The sequence below is a fragment of the Ischnura elegans genome, chromosome 2, assembly GCF_921293095.1.
Source record: "Ischnura elegans chromosome 2, ioIscEleg1.1, whole genome shotgun sequence".
NCBI lineage: Eukaryota > Metazoa > Arthropoda > Insecta > Odonata > Coenagrionidae > Ischnura > Ischnura elegans.
The window spans coordinates 2,276,545-2,298,053 of record NC_060247.1 but is presented as its reverse complement, the minus strand read 5'-3'; the positions used below and the strand labels follow the sequence as shown (position 1 = coordinate 2,298,053).

Genomic DNA, 21,509 nt, shown 5'->3' with positions numbered 1-21,509 from the left:
AGTTTTTCTCTGTGCGTTTCTTCATATTGAAGCTTGGGTATGCGATTAGTATCTACCACAATGAAAACAAATCTTCACCCTTTAAAGTGCAGTTGATAGCGAGAATTTGGTACTAACACTATTAATGAATCTTCTATTTATATATTTAGAGAGAATTTTTTACTTAGTTAATCCCCCAAGAATGGCAAATAATGTCCACTGGTGTTCCCTTTCCAAAATTTGCTAGCGCATAGCATTAGTTACAATTTGCCATTAACTGTGTCTGGCCTTCTAATCGATTAAAAATTGATGCTATCGTCTCCAATTCCATGCAAAGGGACAAAATTAATTATACTCGATAAAGAGAGGTACTCAAAAATGAAACACTTATAAGGAATGTACATACATGGATGTCAGTATTGATAGGCGAAGATTGATATGTTTAATCAATGTTATTAAATTCAATAGGCTCAGCTCAATTTCTCATTTCAGATCGGAGTTCAGAGTGATTTTGGGTTTGCTTTTGGTGAACGTAGTGGTAGAGTGAAGCTTATTTGTATCAAATCTGAAGAGGAGACGATTTTTTTAGTTTGTTATTACTGAACTTTATGGGTCAGTTTTTCTAATCATCATTTTTAAGTTCAGTGGAGTAATATTTTAGTGATTATTGTGCAACCCTTTGTTGGAAAGGAGGGATGTTTGGCAGGTTTAAGCATATAGGCCACCATCCGTACCAGTGGGAAAAATTGGCTATTTTCCTGTTATGTCTTGTTCACCTCCCTTATAAGTCTGGTGTAGTAAAGCGCTCGTGTACCAAACAAACCTCCACTCAGCAAAATAAAAAATATGACGGCCTTAAAACTAAAGTCTTCGTAGTTCTGGGCTATTCTGCTAAACGGGGCCATATGTAACTTTCTTATGGCCCGACCTGAAATTACGGCCTATACCGATTCCATTCTTGAGGGGCCATATCGTATGGCCCGGCCAAAAGTCTTAATGCCCTTTCTGCAGGCGAGTATGAGAATTATAATTGGTACTATAAGTTGGATTCACTTTTTTTAAACACTAGTTTGTTCCAACGTGGATAAAAAATTAATTCTATGTTTCTTAACTGAAATGGACTCTTATTAAAGGATAAATTTGGATTTTCTTTAAACTCTGATCTGACGGCAGACGCTGGAGATCTTAAAAAAAAAGTGAAGAACGCAAATCACGGACGAGAAGAAGCAGAAGAAATTCGTGCACGATTTGTACCCTACAGTATTATAATATTCGTGAATTATATATGTAATTGATAGAGTTAGAACATGACATCCTATTGTAGTTCTAACCCCCTTTTTCTCCTTCCAATGGTGTAACTATTGCCTCATGGCTGCAATAATTTGCCCTCAAAAGCCGTAGAAATCCATCCAATGCACGAAATCTAAAGATGAAATTGAAACTTTAAGTTTCATTAATTTTATTATCAGAGGCTTATGTTTAGGTAGCTGTATAAAATTAAAACATCAATATGAGACTATAATTCTTTCCTTGATTTGTGGACGACATTTGTCCTTTACGCATCGACGTACTGAAGATTGCCTTACTGCCAAAAAAATGTGTTGCCCTATGTTTCTTAGATATCCTCCCTCAAGAACCGTAATGCTACGAGAATCTTAAAATATAAAACATTTAATAGCGGATATTTCAAGCTACCTACAGCTTTTCAAAACAAGTAGGAAATCTGCTAGTAAATGTAGCACAGAAAGCAAATAAAAGCCCGTTCCTCCGTTCACTTTAACAGAGCATCCATTAAAAATGTATGTCTAACTTTTGAACTACAAGCGAACTTTTAGTTCATCCACTATATCTACTTACGAATTAAGTAACAACTTCTTTTGACGCGCGGAAATATTTAATGAAAATATCATCATCGTATGCAAATGGATTACACGTATCCCGTATACTCCTTCTTTCCAGATGAAATCGGCTTCTTTATTTTATATATCTAGCCAATGCCCGTTGCATCCGTATATGTGCTCCCCCGCAATATTCATATACTTCTTGAAACAATCGCTATATAATCGATGACACTCCGTAAATTTCTTCTATAACTCTGAGGGCAAGCAATGTTATTTCGTATGGCCTGAGTTATGACCGCCTCCTTGGCAGGCCATAGTATTACGGCCTTTAGGCCATAGCTACCGCCCGACTTATGGCCTTTCGCTCAGAGTAGAATCGCTCGCAGCCATACGTATGTCTTGAGGCCGTAGTTATGGTCGATTTCGACTTATGGCCCGGCCATACGATTAGTGGAATAACCCTGCTGGTCCCAGCATAATATTTCTTAGTGTTTTCTAGCCATGGGAATTTCCGGAAATTTTGGTCGTCTGGAACAACTCTGGGAGATTAGTGAATGTTTTTGATACATGCATTTTCTTGTGGAAACTAAGATCTTGGTGTTGAATTCTCTAGATGCACCCAATTCATAGGAAAAAATAATTTTTATTAGATTCCTGTTATTATTTTCACAAAAATATGAGTCTCTTGATAAATGATTCAATACATTTTCATTTCAAGGATTTTTGCCAATATTGTTACTTATTTAATATTATTCACTTATTCACATACATACATTATATTTGGAAACTTGTTTGCAGAACCTTTTGAGGACTGGACATAAATTCTATCTCCCTGAGGTTTCTTTCTTAGGAATTTCACTGTCACATTGAGAACATGTGAGTTAGACATCTCATTAAGGTAATGAACTGTCCAGGATGATATTATTTGTTAAGATAAGGATAGTGCGACAATGCCTTTGCTATTGTTTCCTCATGTGTGAGCATGTAAGCTGAAGTTTTTTTTAGATATATGTAGAAGGTTTATCGTATGGCGTTACGTAGTCAAAACTTCCCCAGTTTTAAAAGATAGCCCAGACACAACACGATTCTTTCCATCTGCAAATGAACAAGTAAGGGAAAAACTCCACCAAGACAAACAACGTAATGAACCAGAGAACAATTTTAGCATACTTAGATCGAAAAAATTTATTACATTGATTGGTATTTCAAACGTAAGTGTTACAATTTCAATAAGTTGATGCGTAGTTTTCCGCGGCGTTGTCTAGATGATGTCTCCATGCTTCTGGGTTTCACCGCGTGGATTTTCTTTGCGACGACTGTTTCTCCGGTAGTATTCCAACCGGCGTCTTCATCGACCTGACAATTTCAATAAGTATTTAAATCATAACATATGACAATTATCATTCCCCAAAACGAACTTAAATCATTCAAGAAATAACTTGAACTGTATGTGGTGGCACAAAGAGACAAGATAACTTCCCAACATCTCTGTCAAAGCACGAAATATGTTTCTCCAGTGAAGGTCAATTCGAGAGACGGTGATATGCCCTGTTGAATTAAAACTTTTGGGCTATGTCGCCGCGTCAGATGACGCGGCATCTGACGCGGCGACATAGCCCAAAAGTTTTAATTCAACATTACGAGCACCCGCGAAAGTTTTAACGAAGAAGGTGATATGCCCATCCAAACTTCCAGTGGTGGGTGACGGGTAAATGATGCTGAGCAATTGAAGGGTGGTAGTTTAGGGGAAGAGGTGGCTGGGATCGAACTCCAGCTGGAGGGATGAGTCAATAGGCAGCCTAAGACACCTGTCGGCTGATACAATCCAATTTTCCCTGCAGCGCCCGAGTTGACAGGAACCTCCAGAACAGTACTCCTGTAGTTCGGGCATGGTTGGGGAACCAACACGCTTGGTGTGGAACAGCTCCCTCACAACAATCTTCTGTGTTATTTAGGTTCCCAGGTGGGGTGAGGGAAATTCAGATGAGCAATAGGAGGGGGGAGAAGTGAGGGGGAGAGAGATTTGATTGGTCTAATGTGGACTATGTACTGCTCATTCCAAACTGCAGACTGTGGCTCTGCACCAACCCTCCCCTGGATTTCCTAAACCCATGTATTCATCTGCAGGACTGCTATTCAAGTGTTGAATTCCTGGTTTGCAGGGAACTGGAATCGAGGGAGGGTCCTACGCATTAGAGATCTTAGCATTAGAGTCTCTGAGCCCTTGAGTTGAAGGCCTTTGTGCGTAAATCCTTTGCAAGGAAACCCTTAGCCCACTAGGGACTTTTCCCGCTAATAAGTTTCACATCATATCAGCAAAACTATGACGCACTTCCACGCAATCCCTTAAATTTTTTTAAATGAATGGTTTAACTTATGCCTAAAAATGTCATTATTTTGTCTCTTTTGTTAAAAATTTATCCCTAATTCTTTGGTCCTATTTGTCCAAATAAGGTCGGGGAGAATCCAAAAGATTACCTTCCTCTGACAATTTATCAATCAAGAAAATGATGGCGTTTTAGAAAGTTTATGGAGCGCACAAATCAACAAATGGTAAATGGTTTGTCATGTGTTTCCTAGGTGCTGTTAGACTTGCATTGTGTGTGCCCTGAGTTGTGAACCACTACCAATGGTCATCTTCTTTTCATGTACAAGCTATGAAGATATTCAAGGCCATTTTTCTGAAGTGCTTTTCTTAGTTTCCTCATTATTTTGTTTGTGATCACTTAGAAACTGTAGAGTTTTTCACATCGGAAATTCTTGGTTTCATGGCTATGTAACATAGCTGTATATTTTTTATTTCAGCTGAATTTTCCGAGGCTGTGGAGGCCAATGCTGAAATAGAATCTTCATTAAATAATGCCTCTGCTCATATCCTGAATCCTTTGGAAGTGTTGCATTTATTAGAACGGATCCCAGACGAGGATGTGCCGTTGCTGCTAATGGTCCCTGACAGTGGGAAACCGAAAGACCTTATTCTTCAAAGGCTGCCTGTCCCTCCTTTGTGCATCCGCCCATCAGTAATCTCAGATGTCAAAATGGGAACGTAAGTTTTGTGTGTATTTTATGCCATGATTTTATTTTTACCCTCGAATTTATTTGATTTGTTGTGAAACTTATTTCATTTACTCTCAATGTGTTTTGTCTTATTTCTGATATTCATTGGGTTACATATCTTTCTTTGAATCTGGAGATTTAAACTGGATTCAAACTGTGTTAAAGAAAATAATTACCTTTTAAAATAGGGATTGGGTGTCAATGAGTATAGTATAGGTATTTTATTATACTACCAAAAATAATGATCCTATGGTACTATCTTATCATGTAGGAATGAAGATGACTTGACAATGAAATTAACTGAAATAGTATTTCTGAATGATGTCATAGTCAAGCACCGTCAGTCTGGTGCAAAGGTTCAAATGATCAATGAAGACTGGGATTTTCTTCAGCTACAATGTGCCCTTTATATCAACAGTGAGACATCTGGTATACCCCTTAGTATGCAGGTAAATGCTGTTTTGTGACTGCTCTTAATTTGACATTTTTGCCCCTTGATTTTCTTATTGTCAATTTTTAGCCCCGGAAACCTAGTCGTGGGTTGGTCCAGCGCCTCAAAGGGAAGCAAGGTCGCTTTCGTGGCAACTTGTCTGGTAAAAGAGTGGACTTCTCCAGCAGAACTGTCATATCGCCTGATCCTAACTTAAGAATAGATCAGGTAACTACATATTTAATGTGTAATTGATTGCCTTTGCTGAAATGAAATAGGGAGTTGTGACTTCATTATTCCTTTATATTTTTGTAAGGTTGGGGTGCCCGTTCATGTGGCGAAAGTCCTCACCTATCCACAGAAAGTAAATAAAGCTAATATCGAGTTGATGAGGAAATTAGTGATGAATGGAGTGGACGTGCATCCTGGTGCCAACTTTGTAGAAATCCAGGGCACTACCTTCAAGAAATTTTTGAAGTACGGGAACAGAAAAAAAATTGCTCAAGAATTAAAGGTATGATTTTGTCTACTTAAGGCCGAATCATTCTAAGTCTGGCTGATCATCACTTCACGAAATACTGTATAAATTAATATGTTTCTGAATTTCTTTCTAGCCCGGTGACATTGTGGAAAGGCATTTGATGGATGACGATATAGTTCTTTTCAACCGCCAACCAAGTTTGCACAAGCTGAGTATTATGTCACACCGTGCCAAAGTTCTGGAGAATAGAACATTTAGGTGAGTATGTGCTCCTGAGTAAGAGGGTGTGCTGGAATTATCTTAATTGCTTGTCAGTGCAAGTGTGGTTTCAATTCAGAGTGGTTGACAGCGTGATCAGAATCACTCTGTATGAATTATTCTCAGGCTCCGCAGGGGGGGATGCTTTGTGAAGGCTGTCTCAAAAGATGAATATTCAAGGTTATTGGCATGATCACATTGCAAATACAAAATTATTACCGTGGCTTCGCATGAGGTTGAATGCAGCCCAAGGGATCCAGAAATTTTGTTGCACTCATAAGTAACATTCACCGAGTGTCTTCTGCTGATTTTGTTCAAATTTGATGGAATGGCAGTGTTCCAATATGAAAGCCTTGCTCATAAGCCTTTTGAGCCGAGATTTCTGCATCCAAAGTTGTGCACCGGCCACCCATTTTGAGGCGAGGGGCCCCTCACTCACGGGTCGGCAGCAAGGCATCCCTGGCCGAGGGGGAAGGCCCGGAGGTGCGCCGGGCGTTGGCAGTCTACCGACTTCTCTCTTACAAGAGAAGCGGTGGGTGATCCGAGGACCAAACGATAACAAATGCTTTGGAGGAATTTTTGATAGGGCCTGAATTTGTGCAAATAGCCTAGCCGGCTCCTGCTTCTTTTTAAAGCATGAAAAGGCAAGCGTTTTTGTTAATACTTTTCGGCAATTATTGGTCCAGAAATAGCCATATAGCCCTATGTTTATTATTATTTTTACCCATCGAATTGATGCTTTGGTACTGATTTTGAGTTACAATGTTTCAGCTATTTATCCATGAAAAGGAGGAGAAAAATTTGTACCCTATCCCACCTCTCAATGGGATTTCAATATTTAAATCATTTTTGTGGAGAATTTCTTGGTGGACTTTTCATAAACAGAAAACTCTCAATTATCCAGGCTAATGATCGGGAGAGGCGGAGTGAATATTCAGAAAACACGAATACCGTATGTACAAGCGCGTGTGAGAAGCACACCTTTTTTCAGAGAAATTGCAGCCGAAAATGGGGGTGAGCCTCTTACACAAACTTCTTATCTTTCCCTCCTCCCTTCCCCTGGTCACAAGCCCAAGAGGAACCAAGTGGCCTTGGTTTTCAGTGTGAGTCAGTCACTTAAAAACCAAGATCAAAAACAACCGGGAGGTAGAGGAGTTTTTCCCTTCGTGGCATATTTTTACAATGCTCCTGTTTGTGTTTCTTACTCGTAAGCATCAGTACCTCAGATGTGAACATGGAAAAGATCGCATGGGGTATTTCGCTCCAGAGGGGGCGTTAAATTACTCTACGTGCTGCAAGTGAGCATACCGCAGCATTTATACTGCATATAGTAGTCGCTTATCAAACGTAGAGAAACGCACAGTTTTGAAGGACAATACCTGGTCAATAGTCAACATCTGTCTTGCCGAGTAATTTCCATTACGCTAAGGGCCTGATTTTTCAAAAATCATCTTTAGACACTATTATAAGGGCTATTGCAATTGAAAATTATATTGGTGTCGAAACCTGCTGTTTAAAAGATTCAAACGAGTGTGTACATTGTTAGACTAAAAGGCGGATAGAAGAAATCGGAAATGCTTATAAGTGAAGAGCGCTGAAGGAGAGGTCGAGGGGAAGGAACGCGCTCCCTCCGTCTTTCAAGCAAAGAGGCTACGGGCGAAGGAGAAAGGGAAGAACACGTCCGATCTTGCATGTGGCGTCGTTGCCTTCAAAGCGAAGGGGCGAAGGCGCAGCAATGTGATCTACGTAGTTTGATTTGCCTGAAGTTTCCAGTTCATCTTGTCTTGTTTGAATGCGCTCATGCTACGCTTGTTTCTTCCGAAATTATGCTGTTTGGACTCTTTTGAATATTAGCAGCCTTGTTGTAACTATAAAGCTTTGTGTCAATCAATTAGAGCTTAAAAACTTACTGTCAGATTGTGTAACGTTGGGCCTCACTCTTTTTTGAACCTTGTACACATCATACAATAGCTGAAAGCTATCGAGATATCTTTGGGCTCAGTAGGTGACTCACCTAGCATTTGGGCTCCAGGAACTGAGATAATTGAAGCTGGGAAACTGAACAAGGTCAGTTGGTGAGACGTGGTAGGGATGAAACAAGTTTCAATTATTCCCTTGTAACGTGATATTTTTCTTTGAGGCAAATGATTTATGACGTGTAGGTTCTCGGAAAGAAAAAAAAAAGTCAGAGGCATGGGCTGATGGAGGGCCGGGGGTAATTTTGTGAAATCTACACCGTGGTTATTATCTTAAGGTGCTGATATTCCCCCGATTGTTGTCCAATCTCTTGGGAAGATTCACGCTATGTGTCTGTCGTGTTTTGCTTTAAAATTTTCCACGGCTGAAATTCTTTTGCAATACTCCTACTAGAGCGTTTAAAAAATTTTTTCGTGAGTAGGGCAAGCACCATAGTGCAACGGCATATGTGAAGAGAAGATTGGAACTCTTTCTGCTCCCCCTTATGGGACGTTGCATTCACTAAAGCATTGACTGAAAATTTTGGTTTCAGATTCAATTTCTTCGATGAATTTGGATCCGAAGTACATTAAGATGAAGGGCAATATTCCAGGATATTTGGATCTGAGGTATCCGATCTGACCGAGAGAGATCGTTATGGTAATTGCCTCTGGTTACACTCGAACTAACGAGTGCCAGAGTGCCTTGTGAACGACGCTAGCCCTCACTCCCTCTGGGGTGGTTTCTCTTCCCCTCAGCTCCTCGCGAGGGAATCAAACCTCTCTGCCCTGGCCAACCCTACCTCAGGGCTAAACATGTTATGAGAATGAGAGGAGCAACGCTAAAAAGGGGGCCAACGACACATTCAGGGTTTCGTTCCTCACATTATGATAAAATGTACATATTGTAGGATGAGCTTAATTCTATAATTCGCCGTGTCCTTTCAGCATGAATGTTTCGTTTTGAATAAAAATGTTTTTGTTGCTTGCTGTTGTTTATTGTTAAAATTTCCTGTAAAAATTTTAAAGAATACATTTGTGATTGAGGTATGGTGAAATTTATGTAGAGCACGTAGTTTTTCACACCTAAATGCATAGATCTCTTTACTTAATTTTTTGTCAGATGTGGTAGAGGCTTTTGTCATGTGAGTGAAATTTCTCTTTGTTTCAGGTTTAATGAGTGTGTTTGCAACCCGTATAATGCAGACTTTGATGGGGATGAGATGAATCTTCATCTCCCTCAGACTGAGGAAGCACGAGCCGAAGCCCTGATTTTAATGGGAGTAAGTGTATTATAGAATAACTTCAATGGGTTATTGTCAGTCTTCAAGATTTAGTTGAGCAATATCAGCAATAACAGCAAAATTTGAAGATGAAGGTGGCATAACAATTTAATTTTAAAATAGCTTCTTGGACTGTTGTATTGGAGAAAGTTTGATGTAAATGTTGTGTAAAACGTCTACTTAGTCATACTATTGAATAATTTGGGAAAAATATCTTCTATCAATTTGATTTCAAAATTGGATAAATTATTAAAGTCAAAAGAAAATCTATATAGTAAACTATCCTAGCAACCACCCAAACAAATGCCATAGTACAAGGTTTGTCCTAATGTTTGAGTTGAGATTCTTTGGAATATTGGTCCCCCGATTTCTCCATCCCTGCCCTTATTCACCATTTCATATTCAGCCACGCACGCCCTCCACTCCCATTTGTTGGGGCAAGTTTGAATTCTTTCATCACATACGAGAGTTCTTTGTTTGTCTTTTCCTCATTGTCGTCTTGGACGTTTTTAAAATATACAGGAATTTCTTTAGTGCTAAGATCATTTGTATTTAACTACATACAGTAAAACCTCACCTTAACGAACTCCCGCTAAACGAAGAACTCCGTTCAACGAACAAATGCTATTGGTCCGGCCAATTGCCTATGTAAACACATTAGTGAAAAACCCCGATGAACGAACTCCTCTTTTACGAAAACTCCCGATCAACGAAATGAAATTTCGGCGCGATCGAGTGAAATTCACCTCCCAATAACCAATTTTTCCGGTTAAATTTTTATTTTCATATGAATAATTTAATATTCGTAACGTTGGAGGGCAAATCAGAGACTTCCACTGAATAAGCCAATCAGAATCGTCATTATTAACCGTAACCATAGCCTTCCGTCGTGTGTTTCCGCCGACCCCAACTCGCGGCTCGCGGCGAATTGCGAAAAATGTTAATGCTGACTTTCGTAAATAACTCAATGTCCCAATATTTACACGCTCAAAGATATGATATCTAGAGCTATGTACTTCGAACGCATTCTTTTGACGGTTGTTTAAGATACTTTACAGAATTACAACGCGTTAATTCCGAGAAGCATTTTTTTTCACTGGCCGCCATCTTGGATAACTTCTTTAAAATTTAACTAAATTACGGAAGATACAATGTAGGCGCTAGAAGATAAAAGCCAAAATTTGCATCTCTTAATTATCTTTAATATATGACTCAGTAGTTACTCTTGTTTCATTCACATTGTTTATTTCAACATCATCTAAAAAATAGGAGAAACTTTTGCATTTGCCGCAATCTTGGATAAAAAATATTCGCACTTAAGACACGAAAGCCAACATTTCCCATTGATCTTGACGTTACTTGAATTGAGTGCTTTATACTAAAGGTCAGTCTGTCTGTCGGCGATTGTAGCGATGTCCTAACGTGATGTGAAGCGATGTTGATTTTCTCCTGAGAAAAAGGTTTGCGACGCCCGTCAATTGTTGCATGAAGAAGACGACACAGTCTAAACATGCCATATTTAGACTGGGCCAATGGTGATGCCTCACCCCTGTGGTAGCAGCAAAAATCCATGAATGACAGCGGGATTAATTCAGCGGTGGTTGGCGGGAGTTGATGCACTCATGGGGAAAGTAGATTTCTTCCTCGATCGCTGCACGGGCCCAAACATAGGACTAACAATAAAAAATGTGCGTGTTATTTTCTTCCCCCCAACTGCAATAGCTAAGTGGCGACCTCTCGACCGAGGGGTCATTTCTGCGACAAAGCCGCATTACCGTCGGATTTTAGTGGAGTTTTTGGTTTGTCGAATGGATGTAAGGGATCGGCGAAATTGAAGAGGACCATTTTGCAGGTAATGCAAGGGATTTGCAAAGCTTGGAAGCGTGTCGCACCTGTCACCATATTTAGTTATTTTGCAAAAACCGGGTTTGCAGTCAACAGCATCATTATCGTGACTTATTTTACTTCAAGAGCTCCTGCATGAGGCCTTCCAAGCTGTTTTCTTATCGGGAGTTGTCAATCCGGTTTGCAGTCAACTGCGACCACGCGATGGAGAGTGATGACGAAAGCCGTGAATCCGGCAGGGTCTCTCAAAAGTCATGAATATTGAAGGGTCGTTTGATGAGTTCACTAGAATAGACTCAAAATTCGTAATCCGCGAAGCCAGCGAACTGAGGGTTGCAGAATATAATTTCTCGAAAACTCATTTTTCAAAATCGTGACGTATTTTACTTCGAGAACTCCTGCATAGGGCCTTTCAAGATGTTTTCTTATCGGCAGTTGTCTATCCGGAATGCGATGGAAATGATGCTAGTACAATGAATTATTTACGAAGCCCGCGACCGCAAATATTGCTATGGAGTATTCTGGATTCGACTACTATAAAGAAATGCTGCCACCCACTGAGCTTTAATGGGTCGACGAAAGTCGCACTCGCGCCGTTATGGTAGAGCGATCTTAATTTCATGATGAAGCTATAATTGGCGCTGTTACTTTAACTTTATATTAGTAATGGTCAAATCTATCGAATTCTTAATTTTTCAGTGTAAACTTCGCGAATACATGTACTCTATTTCAAATATTGAGAATAAAGGGATGGCCTCGCACTCACCGCTACGTTGCATACATTTTTGAAAACCGATGAAAAAGCACGCGAAGTGATTGAATAATACGAACTGAGGCTTCCTAAATGTGGTCTATTGCCCGCGATTTGCATTGCAGCTGAAGAAATAAGCACTGTTTTGAAGTATGCGAAGGTAGAATGAAGATAACGCATGCAGACTTGCTTCAATTTCCGAGCCCCTAGAATGATGCAACGTGCGCATCACCTCCGGGGAACGAACTCCCGATCAACGAAACGGCAAAATTTCGGTCCCTTGAGTTTCGTTTAAGAGAGGTTTTACTGTATAAAGAATGGGAAGTTTAGGACGGTAAAATTATTTTACGATGTGACGCCTTACCTGTTAAACCTAATAAGTTCGGGCGCCAGGCCTATCATACCATCGGAAATTCAGGATCAAGTCGCCTCCGACCGTAATCCACCCAGATAAATTCAGTGGTGACGACAGCCAGGATTCAAGGTGACTTTGGACAAAAGCAAAACAAAAAAAAACAGGATCCCCACTCTGGTTAAGCTTCCGTATTTATTTAAATAAATTTGGATAAACAGTGAAAAGGTCGGCAATACATAATAGCACCTGATTCATAAATTAATTGAGGCTCATTCCCCTCACTTGACAACTCGGACGAAACTATGATTAATTCAACTTCACACAAAAGAATCGATTGTTTGAACTGAAATAAAATACACCTCAAGACACACACGAAAAAGCAACCCCACCGAGACGTTAAACACACTATCTGCACACCAAGCCACATACCTTTACATTTGGAATACGAAATTTTGAGATGAACACTGGTGGTAGGCACTTGATCAATTTCACTGGGCTTTAACCCCACACTATAGAGCTGACAGGGAGAACCATCCCCGCTGAAGTCCGATATCCAAGAGAGGGTGAATGCCACGCGACCTGCCGTGGTCGCAGTTCTCGTCTTCCTCCTTTCCGCGCATGCGCCAACCACGGCTTCACACTTGTTGCGTCGTCTGCTTTCTCGATGGCTCACTTCTGACGTGCCAGCTTTCAATCGACGGGCCCAGCCGACTTACTTGTTGGCAGGCGGAGTTGCGGGAGGCTTAAACTGGCCAGATCTCAGCCTTCTCCATCAGCAGCGTAACCGCTCGCGGTCCCTCTCTCTCATTCTCTCTCTCTCTCTCATTCTCTCTCTCTCTCTCTCTCATGGTAACGGGAAGAAGCAAGATACATGGCTCGATTTCCCCCCATTTATTTAAATCACAATGATAAATAATACAAAAGATAATCATTAATCATAGTTTCTTAGAGTACCTACTAAAGTATTTCTAAAAAATAACAGACAGGCAGTTAGAAAATATTTCAGGAAAAATGTAAAAAATAAATACAGCTTTTACCACAAAAATTACAAATATTGCTTTTTCTAAACAATTACAAAATACCCTTTTTTTTTCCTTTGCTCTTGGACATCGGACTTTTACTAATGTGCCAAACGCACTTTCCCCCATTACAACGATCTTTCGCAGCATTAAATCAATAACAAAAAGCGTTATCTAAGGATTCTAGTGTGAATAACCACTGGAAGCATTAAAACAAAGGCCACTGAAGACAAAACAGAGCAGTGGAAGCAAAAGCAAACATTTTTTCGCGACTTATTAAAGGTTTGAAATTACAAAACTCAGTGTCACGAAGTGCTAATTTTCCGTTCCTGCTGGCTTCATATAATCGAGAGTTCACTGCATCAGCTTTTTGCTTACAAACCTCCTCTGATAAAGATTGCTGGTTGGAAGCCATTTTTGGTAGATGGATAGCGGCCACTCGGCAAGAAAGACACTTCCAGAATAAACTGTTCGAGTCATTAAGGGTTGTTATGCAGAGATCATTAAGACTATATCACTTAAGATGAATAACGTTTGGGCAAAAACCGTAAAAGACAGGTTTCTCTTCAGGTTCGATCAGAATTTTACATATCCCACAAGCAACAAGATTCCCTGTGAATGGTCAGCGTGTACCAGGACCCTTTCAAGATATTTTCTCGTCTCTTGATGGAGCTTCGAAACCTCGCGCTTCAATCCACTAGAGCCAATCATGCCCTGTGGCATTCTTTCAGGCAGTGTGTTGAAATTCTCATGGGGTGTACTTCCTGTGTGTGGTTATTTTTATTTATAGTTGTGGATTCTACGAAATGAGAATATTATTGAAAGGCAAAAACAGACTCGGAAGTCTGTTTGTGTTAGGTTGTAATAAATTCATTGGTGGGGTGAATTTCAAGGACCTGTAATTGCATTCGTACCTAATGGAAAGAAAACACCATAACAAGTGGAGTATGAAGCTATTTAGGAGACTATTGAACGCCACAGTCCTAAATTCATACGTTGTTCACAGGAAAAAAACGTATAAAAAATTGACTCTCTTATCATTTCGCGTGCAATTGGTCGAGATAATATTTTTGAAATATCCTACTCCATATGGACTGTTTGGACATGGCCGTCACTCCTTAGACAATTTAGCACCAAGACTCACAGAAATACATTTCCTAAAGACAATTCCTACAGCTGGGATGAAATAAAAGCCTCAAAGGAGGTGTGCAGTTTGTGCCCAGCATGGGAAATGAAGAGACAACGTGTACTGGCGTGAAAAATGTGCAGTGGGCTTATGCTTGGATTCTTTCAAATTATGTGACACAAAGAATTAATAAGGTAAAGTCTTATGAATATTTACATATTGTTACGTTACGTCGTAAAATCTGGTTGATTTATCACGTAGGCCCAGACAAGGGAAATACTCCAACCGTCGGTCTCAAGCTGGATCAGGGAAAGACTCCACAAACAAGAAAAACAGCTCACAAGAAAAAGGTAGCCAAAAACAACTTACGAGTTATTACCGTACGATATCTAGTCAAAGTAGAGTATTCAAAAAATCAGAAGTATTACAGAAAACAATGATAGTAATTCATGATGCCAAAGGAAACATTACCAGCTAAAAACCAGCAGAATAATTGCACTAAATTTGCCATGTCTCACTAGACATGTGTCAACGACGACTCCCCGAGCACAAGAGAGCTTGCCTATGCAGGACAAGACAGGATGTGAGGGGAGGGATTCTTCCAGGGAGTGGAGGGGTAGCCAGGCGAATTCAACTACTGCGCCACTGATGCGTCGCTGCCCCTGCAGAAACGGCCGCTCCGCAAAACACCATTCCCCGGTTTTGAGACAACAGCATACAGCCAGAATTTTCCCCTCAACTTCTGGGTTGGAGACATCAGTTGAATCAGAGGGATATTCATTGGAACACATGGAGGGGAAGGAGATACTGGGGAGAGGTGTTGGAGGGAGAGAGAGTTGTGATAGGACAATGGTAAAACTTCTCACTCCAAGTGCAATACTAAAGCCTTAGCACCGATTTCCCCTTGCTTGCCAAGGAGTAAGTATTTCTCCGCAGTAGTCCTATATAAGTCTTGCATTGCAGGTAGGTTGGTTCGGGGTTGTTTCGGGGCTGTTTCAGAGGCTGATTCCAGAGGCAGGGTTTTCAGAGACAGGATTTTCCAGAGACAGGATTTTGCTACAGGCCTTTTGCGCGAAAAATCCTTTGCGCGAAAAAACCTTAGCGCGAAAAGTTCTTGGCGGGAGAAGTTCTGCGGATAAGTTCGGAGGAAGTTCGAGGAAGTTCGAGGAATTTCTGGGGGGAGGGGTACCAGAAATTTTTGGGGGGGGGGGAACACTAAAAAATGCCACAATATTGATGCTGGAAACTATAGCACGTGAGTACCTATATGAAATGATTTGGTAATAATAGAACAAAGTCAAAGAAATGGGTGAAGTGATGAATTTTCAAGTAGGCGAAACGGGTGATACTATCGAGAATATCCAATCGGTTATGAAATTTTCAACCCCAAATCACCTAAATACATCATTAATTATGTAAAAAAATGCATGGAAAGTTATTTATCTTGCACCTTAATCGAAACTAAATTTAAGTCTTAGAAAGTGAAAATTTATTCATTAGTTTAGAAAATGAGATGCATAAAACAATAAATAATTATTCCAATTGCTTGAAAAAACTATCATACAGTAGCACATTATATTATGCAAGTTTACAAAGATTTTCAACGATAGTGATACAATATTATGAAAGTTATAAATTATTGAATGATAACATGCCAAAAAGGCGAAGTCATTTAAATCTCATCCGACCGCCGGGATGAGATTTGATTGAATGCCTGCCGGGCTTTAGGGGTTAAGAGTGAGATCGTAATCTACCCTTCAGAGTACGAAATCATTAAAAATTCTTTAACTCTTGATTAACTTTGTGGTATTCCATTATAAGTTTTCCTGGATATCACAGTTACTAATACCACTTTTTTTTTTTTAAAGAAATGGTTGTAATTGTGTGATATCCAGGAAAATTTACGAAATCATTATTCAATTTTGTGGTTAACTTACGCAACTGCCTCATTGCTGCTCCAAAAAGCTGGGGAGTGGCTTCTGCGAGTTGCAGTCACTTTTGCTGGCTCCAGTTTCCAATCAGATGCAATGCTAAACAGATCATCCCATTGTTGGCTTTGGCAGAGCACAGGTCTAGCTAGGTTTGTGCTCCTCTCCAAGACTTCTCCCCTCCTCTCATTGCCACTCAAGGCAATATTCTGTGATGTTTAGGAAAACTGACCTCGTCATTATTTGCAAAATTTTGCTGTGTCTGTGTTAGTTATCACACAGTTGTACTGTATTTTCAAATGACTGACATTGCTAGGCTTTGTTCAGCAGAAAGCTTTCTTGCTGCTGGGGGCCAAATTATGCTCACCATGGTAACTGTTTACATACCTAATTGGAACCTCCTTATCATAGTGAGTCCGAAACACGGTCTTAGAATATGAGAAGGTCTGGACACACTCCGTTCAGGCATGGTCATTTAATGAAGCCGTTTCCCGTTGAGGCCGGAAGGGGCGCCACCTATCCTGAAGGGCAAGTTTCCTACGTATCTGTATATGATACTTCAGTAATTATGAACTAATTTATGGCAAAAATGAATATAAACACATCGACAGTGGTTACAAGTTAACAAGTTCATATGCACTTAACATCTTATAGTGAAAAATACCTAGAAATCGTTCTCATACGTGAGTATTAATCAAATGGAAGGCGTTGGATTTCAGCTTCGTCTGCTTCCATACCTTTGTAAAATCAGTTACAGCCATAACGAAAGATTGTCAGCAGTTAAAACCTTATGTAGTGAGGAAAGGTATTTTTAAGGAAATAATTATTTATAGCTATCTTGTGGTAAACGTTAATATAAGTTGTCTTAGAAGCTACGTACGCACCATTGCCTCTGAGCCCATCGGCATGTTTCCACGGCCTTATAAGAATATAGATGTTATTCCTTGCTTTCAAACACTATTAACAAATATAATATCAGAAACGCAAACGGCTTCTTACCAAGGCCGAAGTGAAATACTTCTTATGAAGTGACGTATGTTAATGTTTTTAATCTCCTGAGTCTCGATCAAGTGATAATAATAATGGCAGGGCACAGCAAACCTAAAAAAATGATTCTATCCTAGGGACGTTTTGCGGGTATAGAATAGGCATATTTAATCGTTGAACAGGGTGAATAATTTCCGGAAGTACCATTATTACCGTTAAAGGCTATTTTATAACGATGCTTGCCTACTCACCAAAGGAATAATTTGAGATTTAAGGAAGTAAAATACCATATGAAAGATAAGAATGAAAGAGATTTTGCAAATAATTTCCGAATAAACTTCCACGAAAACAGTGCAATGGATATAATCCGAGGGATTTGCGGATGTCTGATCACTTTCAGGTGCTGGCAAATCTGAAATATTATCCCTCGCCCAAAAATAAGATGAGTAGTACGACAGAAACCACAGGCTAATACTGCTAATACGCGGTAAATGTACTTTTCATGAGAGTTGCACGCACCATCGATAACAGCTGCATTAAAAGAAATCATCGAAAGAGGTATTAAGAATGAAAACGATTCACATTTTTCCAACTTATATAACGTACACACACATCAAATCTACATTTCCAGAATGATTACACAATGCTATTGAAACTGAGATTATTTATACAATCAATGCAAGGTAATGTCATGAAAAATAAATTTTAAGTACTCACAATTTAACATTTCTATTAATTCTTTCTATTACTAATTTCTATTTCTAATTACTAATCATTCTAAGAGATTCAATTTAGTAGGAGAGAATGATGAATAGTTGATGAAAGCCGTCGCACATCTTGCATTTTCTCAGTGTTACTTCATTCCTCCACTGTGAATGACATTGACCACTGGAACAGCAGAACCTGTAATTTAAAATATGTATTAATTTTGGAGCTTTAGCACACCAAAAAAGGAATCGTACAGCTATTTCATCGCTTCTCAGGGTCCTTGGGGACTCTAAAAAGCGAAATCCCCGAAGTCTTGTGGCCATAACCAGTGGTGCAACGCGGTACCACACACGTCCACGGCATTTTCCTTTTTTCAGTAAATCCGCGATATATATCCACGAAATATTAATGTAGAACAATAAGGAAATAATGCAGAAGACTAACATTCAAAAATAAATGAAAACTAAATCTTAATTAATTACAAAAATGACTATTTCCACTCACCTGTAGTATGCGCTCAACAATACGGAAATTAACTTACCCGCTAATTCTTGCCCTCCAGAATACGTGGCGCCGCCCCGGCAAACGTGCGGCAGGTTGAGGAAACGACTTCAATAAAAGACCATGGGTTCCCAATGGAGTGGGATACGGAGTGTCATAGGGCTGGTCCCAAATGAGGGAGTTTGTGCTTCTACAGTCTACATCTATTCAGCACTTGATAATTTAGCTTATATTTTGCCATTCGCCATAACATTGAAAGTTTGTGCCTCCCACTTACTTTTGTCTAAGAAATGGTGTATGTATGCACGCACAGCAGCACTTTTAGGGTGGGGGATCTCGTGAGTACCCTATTTTTGTAAAGCTAAGTACATAATGGCAAAATGAGGATATTGTGGGAGAAAAAGAGGAAAGGAAGCGTAAATAGAACTAGCAAGTACTTTGTCATGCTGGCATGCGCAAATCACACACATCACCTCACATTGAACAAGGACCCTTGTGGTTCTCTCCTTCCTTCTTTGAAGTTGGATGGATGATGAGAACCGCCACCATGGGCAGTAAATGTTTAGCCCTTTAATGTTTTTTTTTCCAGAACAAATCCAATATGGTTACACCTAGAAATGGAGAGCTGCTGATTGCACCAACTCAAGATTTCATCACTGGAGCTTATTTATTGACTCAAAAAGATGTTTTTCTTGACCGTGGACAAGCTTCTCAACTTGCAGCATCCTTCATTGCAGGAAATGATAGTGCCACAAGGATTGAGTTACCTCCTCCAGCTATATGGAAGGTATGCAGTCTTTTTTTTTAATGCATAGGTAATTTTATTTTTACTGAAATTTCTGGTAGTAAAAAATCTTACAGTCTCCTTATGATAAAAACTTTTTCATGCCATTTGATATTTATACACAAGTAAAAAAATCCATAGTTTAAAGTTTAAAATCCATAAATTGATATTAAATTTAAAAAATCGCGAAGTAATTAATTAAAACGAATTGGGGTAAAATGTAACAGTGATTTCAAAAATTGGAAGAGAGAAAAAAAATTGCCGGCACTGGGTCTCGATCTCGGGACACTAACTAAAGCATACAAGACTAACGCCCTAGACCACACCGCCACGGCCGTTAATGAGAGGAGGCGCTTACTCAAGGGAGCTAATGCTGCGCGAAATCTTTACATGCGAATATCTCTCGAACCCGGGCCTATGTGGAAGAAATCCGTGACCCTTTTTCTACCTTACCTATATAGTTTTAGAAAATAACATCCGCATCCAGATCCTGAACATCACTTTGGCGACCTCTCCTTGTTAGCGCAAGGGATGCGTTCCTTGGGGTTTTTGCGCTTTACGAATTTGCATTATAAGAGAGCATTTTAACATTGGGAAGACAGGGATGTGTTCCCGGTAGCATAAGTGCTGAGTATCAAATTTCCTATAAACCATATACACCCATGTCTCGTATAGCGCAATTTCGATTAGCGCAATTTCGATTAGCGCAATTTCGATATAGCGCAAAGTCGTTCCTCGGGGAAAAATTGCAACGCAGTGTAGCCTAATCAAAAATCTTAAACGCTCTCGTGATAAAACGTGAACTTGCGCTAAGTACACACGAAATTTCTATCATTTTACGCATATTAATATTATTGCTTGCCTCAAATCTTCTATTTTGTTTATATATTAATCGAAATCCATTGTTGTGCAATGGCCAAAAGTATTACTCGTCATTGGGTCCAGATAGCCGGCCTACCGAAGTAATTTATCTCGTCTCCTTAACAGAATGAGTTAATTTAGATCATTAATTAAGCGTGGGGCTAGTGGAAATGAGTTTTTTTAAGCAATACTGGTTGAGACATAATTTTTGCCGTCATAGGTTATCGGGCGATTGACTTCCAGGTAGAGAGTCTACGCTAAAGCCTTCAAGGTCATCGGTATTCACGGGGGAGAAATGGAGCGGTGGCCGAGTTGCGCATGAATAGCATCAACATATAAGAGGGTCCGCTGTAGAGTCTCAAACACAATAGCTTTGTTCCCTCCCCGCAGTCGTAGGCCCTCTGCGTCTCAAGAATACAGGTCAGCAGTAGAAGGTGATGTCGATAGAGCCACGCAGAGTAAAAACCAAGATAAAATGGCAAAAAATAGGAATTCGGGTAGAAAAATCAAGAATTTATCAAGAAAAACCTTAAACCCAGAAGAGAAATTGATATAGGTCAATTGCTTTGAAAATGGAGAACGTCAAAGCGATATTGCGCGGAAGTTTAAACGCACGATGCCTTATTCTGAATAAAGACGAAGTTAAAACATCAGTGACCTCAGCCGCACCAACTTCAACCAAGCGGTCTACACATACGGAAAGTTCATAGTGAATCAGAGCAAAAAGACGAGAGTGGTAATCACTCCGAGACATTTAGTGAAAGCTCCGGTTGGTTCCAGAATTAAACGGCAAGCAGGTATTTTCAGTGCGGCGATATCAGGTGAATCTGCAAGTGTTGATAGCGCAGTCACCACAACATTTTCTGATGAACTCCAAGCTGTGATTGAAAGTGGCTCCTTTCCCCCTCAACAAGTTTTTAGTGTTGACGAGACGATATTCTTTTGGAAAAGAATGCATTCTCGTTCATTCATTTTCAGGGAAGGAAAACCTGGGTCAGGTTTCAAGGCATTTAAAGACTGTTTCACGTAGCTGCTAATGACTCGGAGGACTTCAAATTAAAATGGTTTATCATTCTTAAACTCCGCTAGCTATGAAATGGCATTCAAAGTAGCGTTTGCCTGTCATTTCGATGAGTGACAAAAGGGCCTGGATGACACAATAGTTGTTTTTAGACTGGTTTGAAAAATCTTCAACTGCCGGCAATGCATTACGAACCCCTGAGATATCAGGTGTTAGCCCACCCGCACGACAGGAGGGAATTTCAAAAGGACGTAAGAATTTTTTTTAACGTGAATAAAAGTCTTCAAATGCGTGCATACTATCTTTAAAGATGTTTTAAACAAAAAACATTTATATAAT

The 21,509-nt window shown here is 39.8% G+C and overlaps 1 protein-coding gene across 1 annotated transcript in view; it reads left to right on the top strand.

Moving 5' to 3' along the window:
- The window catches only part of LOC124153326 (DNA-directed RNA polymerase III subunit RPC1), a 164,684-nt gene that overhangs the window by 1,177 nt on the left and 141,998 nt on the right, over window positions 1–21,509 (top strand). Inside the window, exons 5-11 of the mRNA XM_046526426.1 lie at window positions 4,626–4,866; window positions 5,149–5,326; window positions 5,398–5,535; window positions 5,624–5,821; window positions 5,922–6,046; window positions 9,173–9,284; window positions 19,094–19,291. Coding sequence (XP_046382382.1) covers window positions 4,626–4,866; window positions 5,149–5,326; window positions 5,398–5,535; window positions 5,624–5,821; window positions 5,922–6,046; window positions 9,173–9,284; window positions 19,094–19,291 — 1,190 coding nt within the window. The remainder of the gene's footprint in view (window positions 1–4,625; window positions 4,867–5,148; window positions 5,327–5,397; window positions 5,536–5,623; window positions 5,822–5,921; window positions 6,047–9,172; window positions 9,285–19,093; window positions 19,292–21,509) is intronic.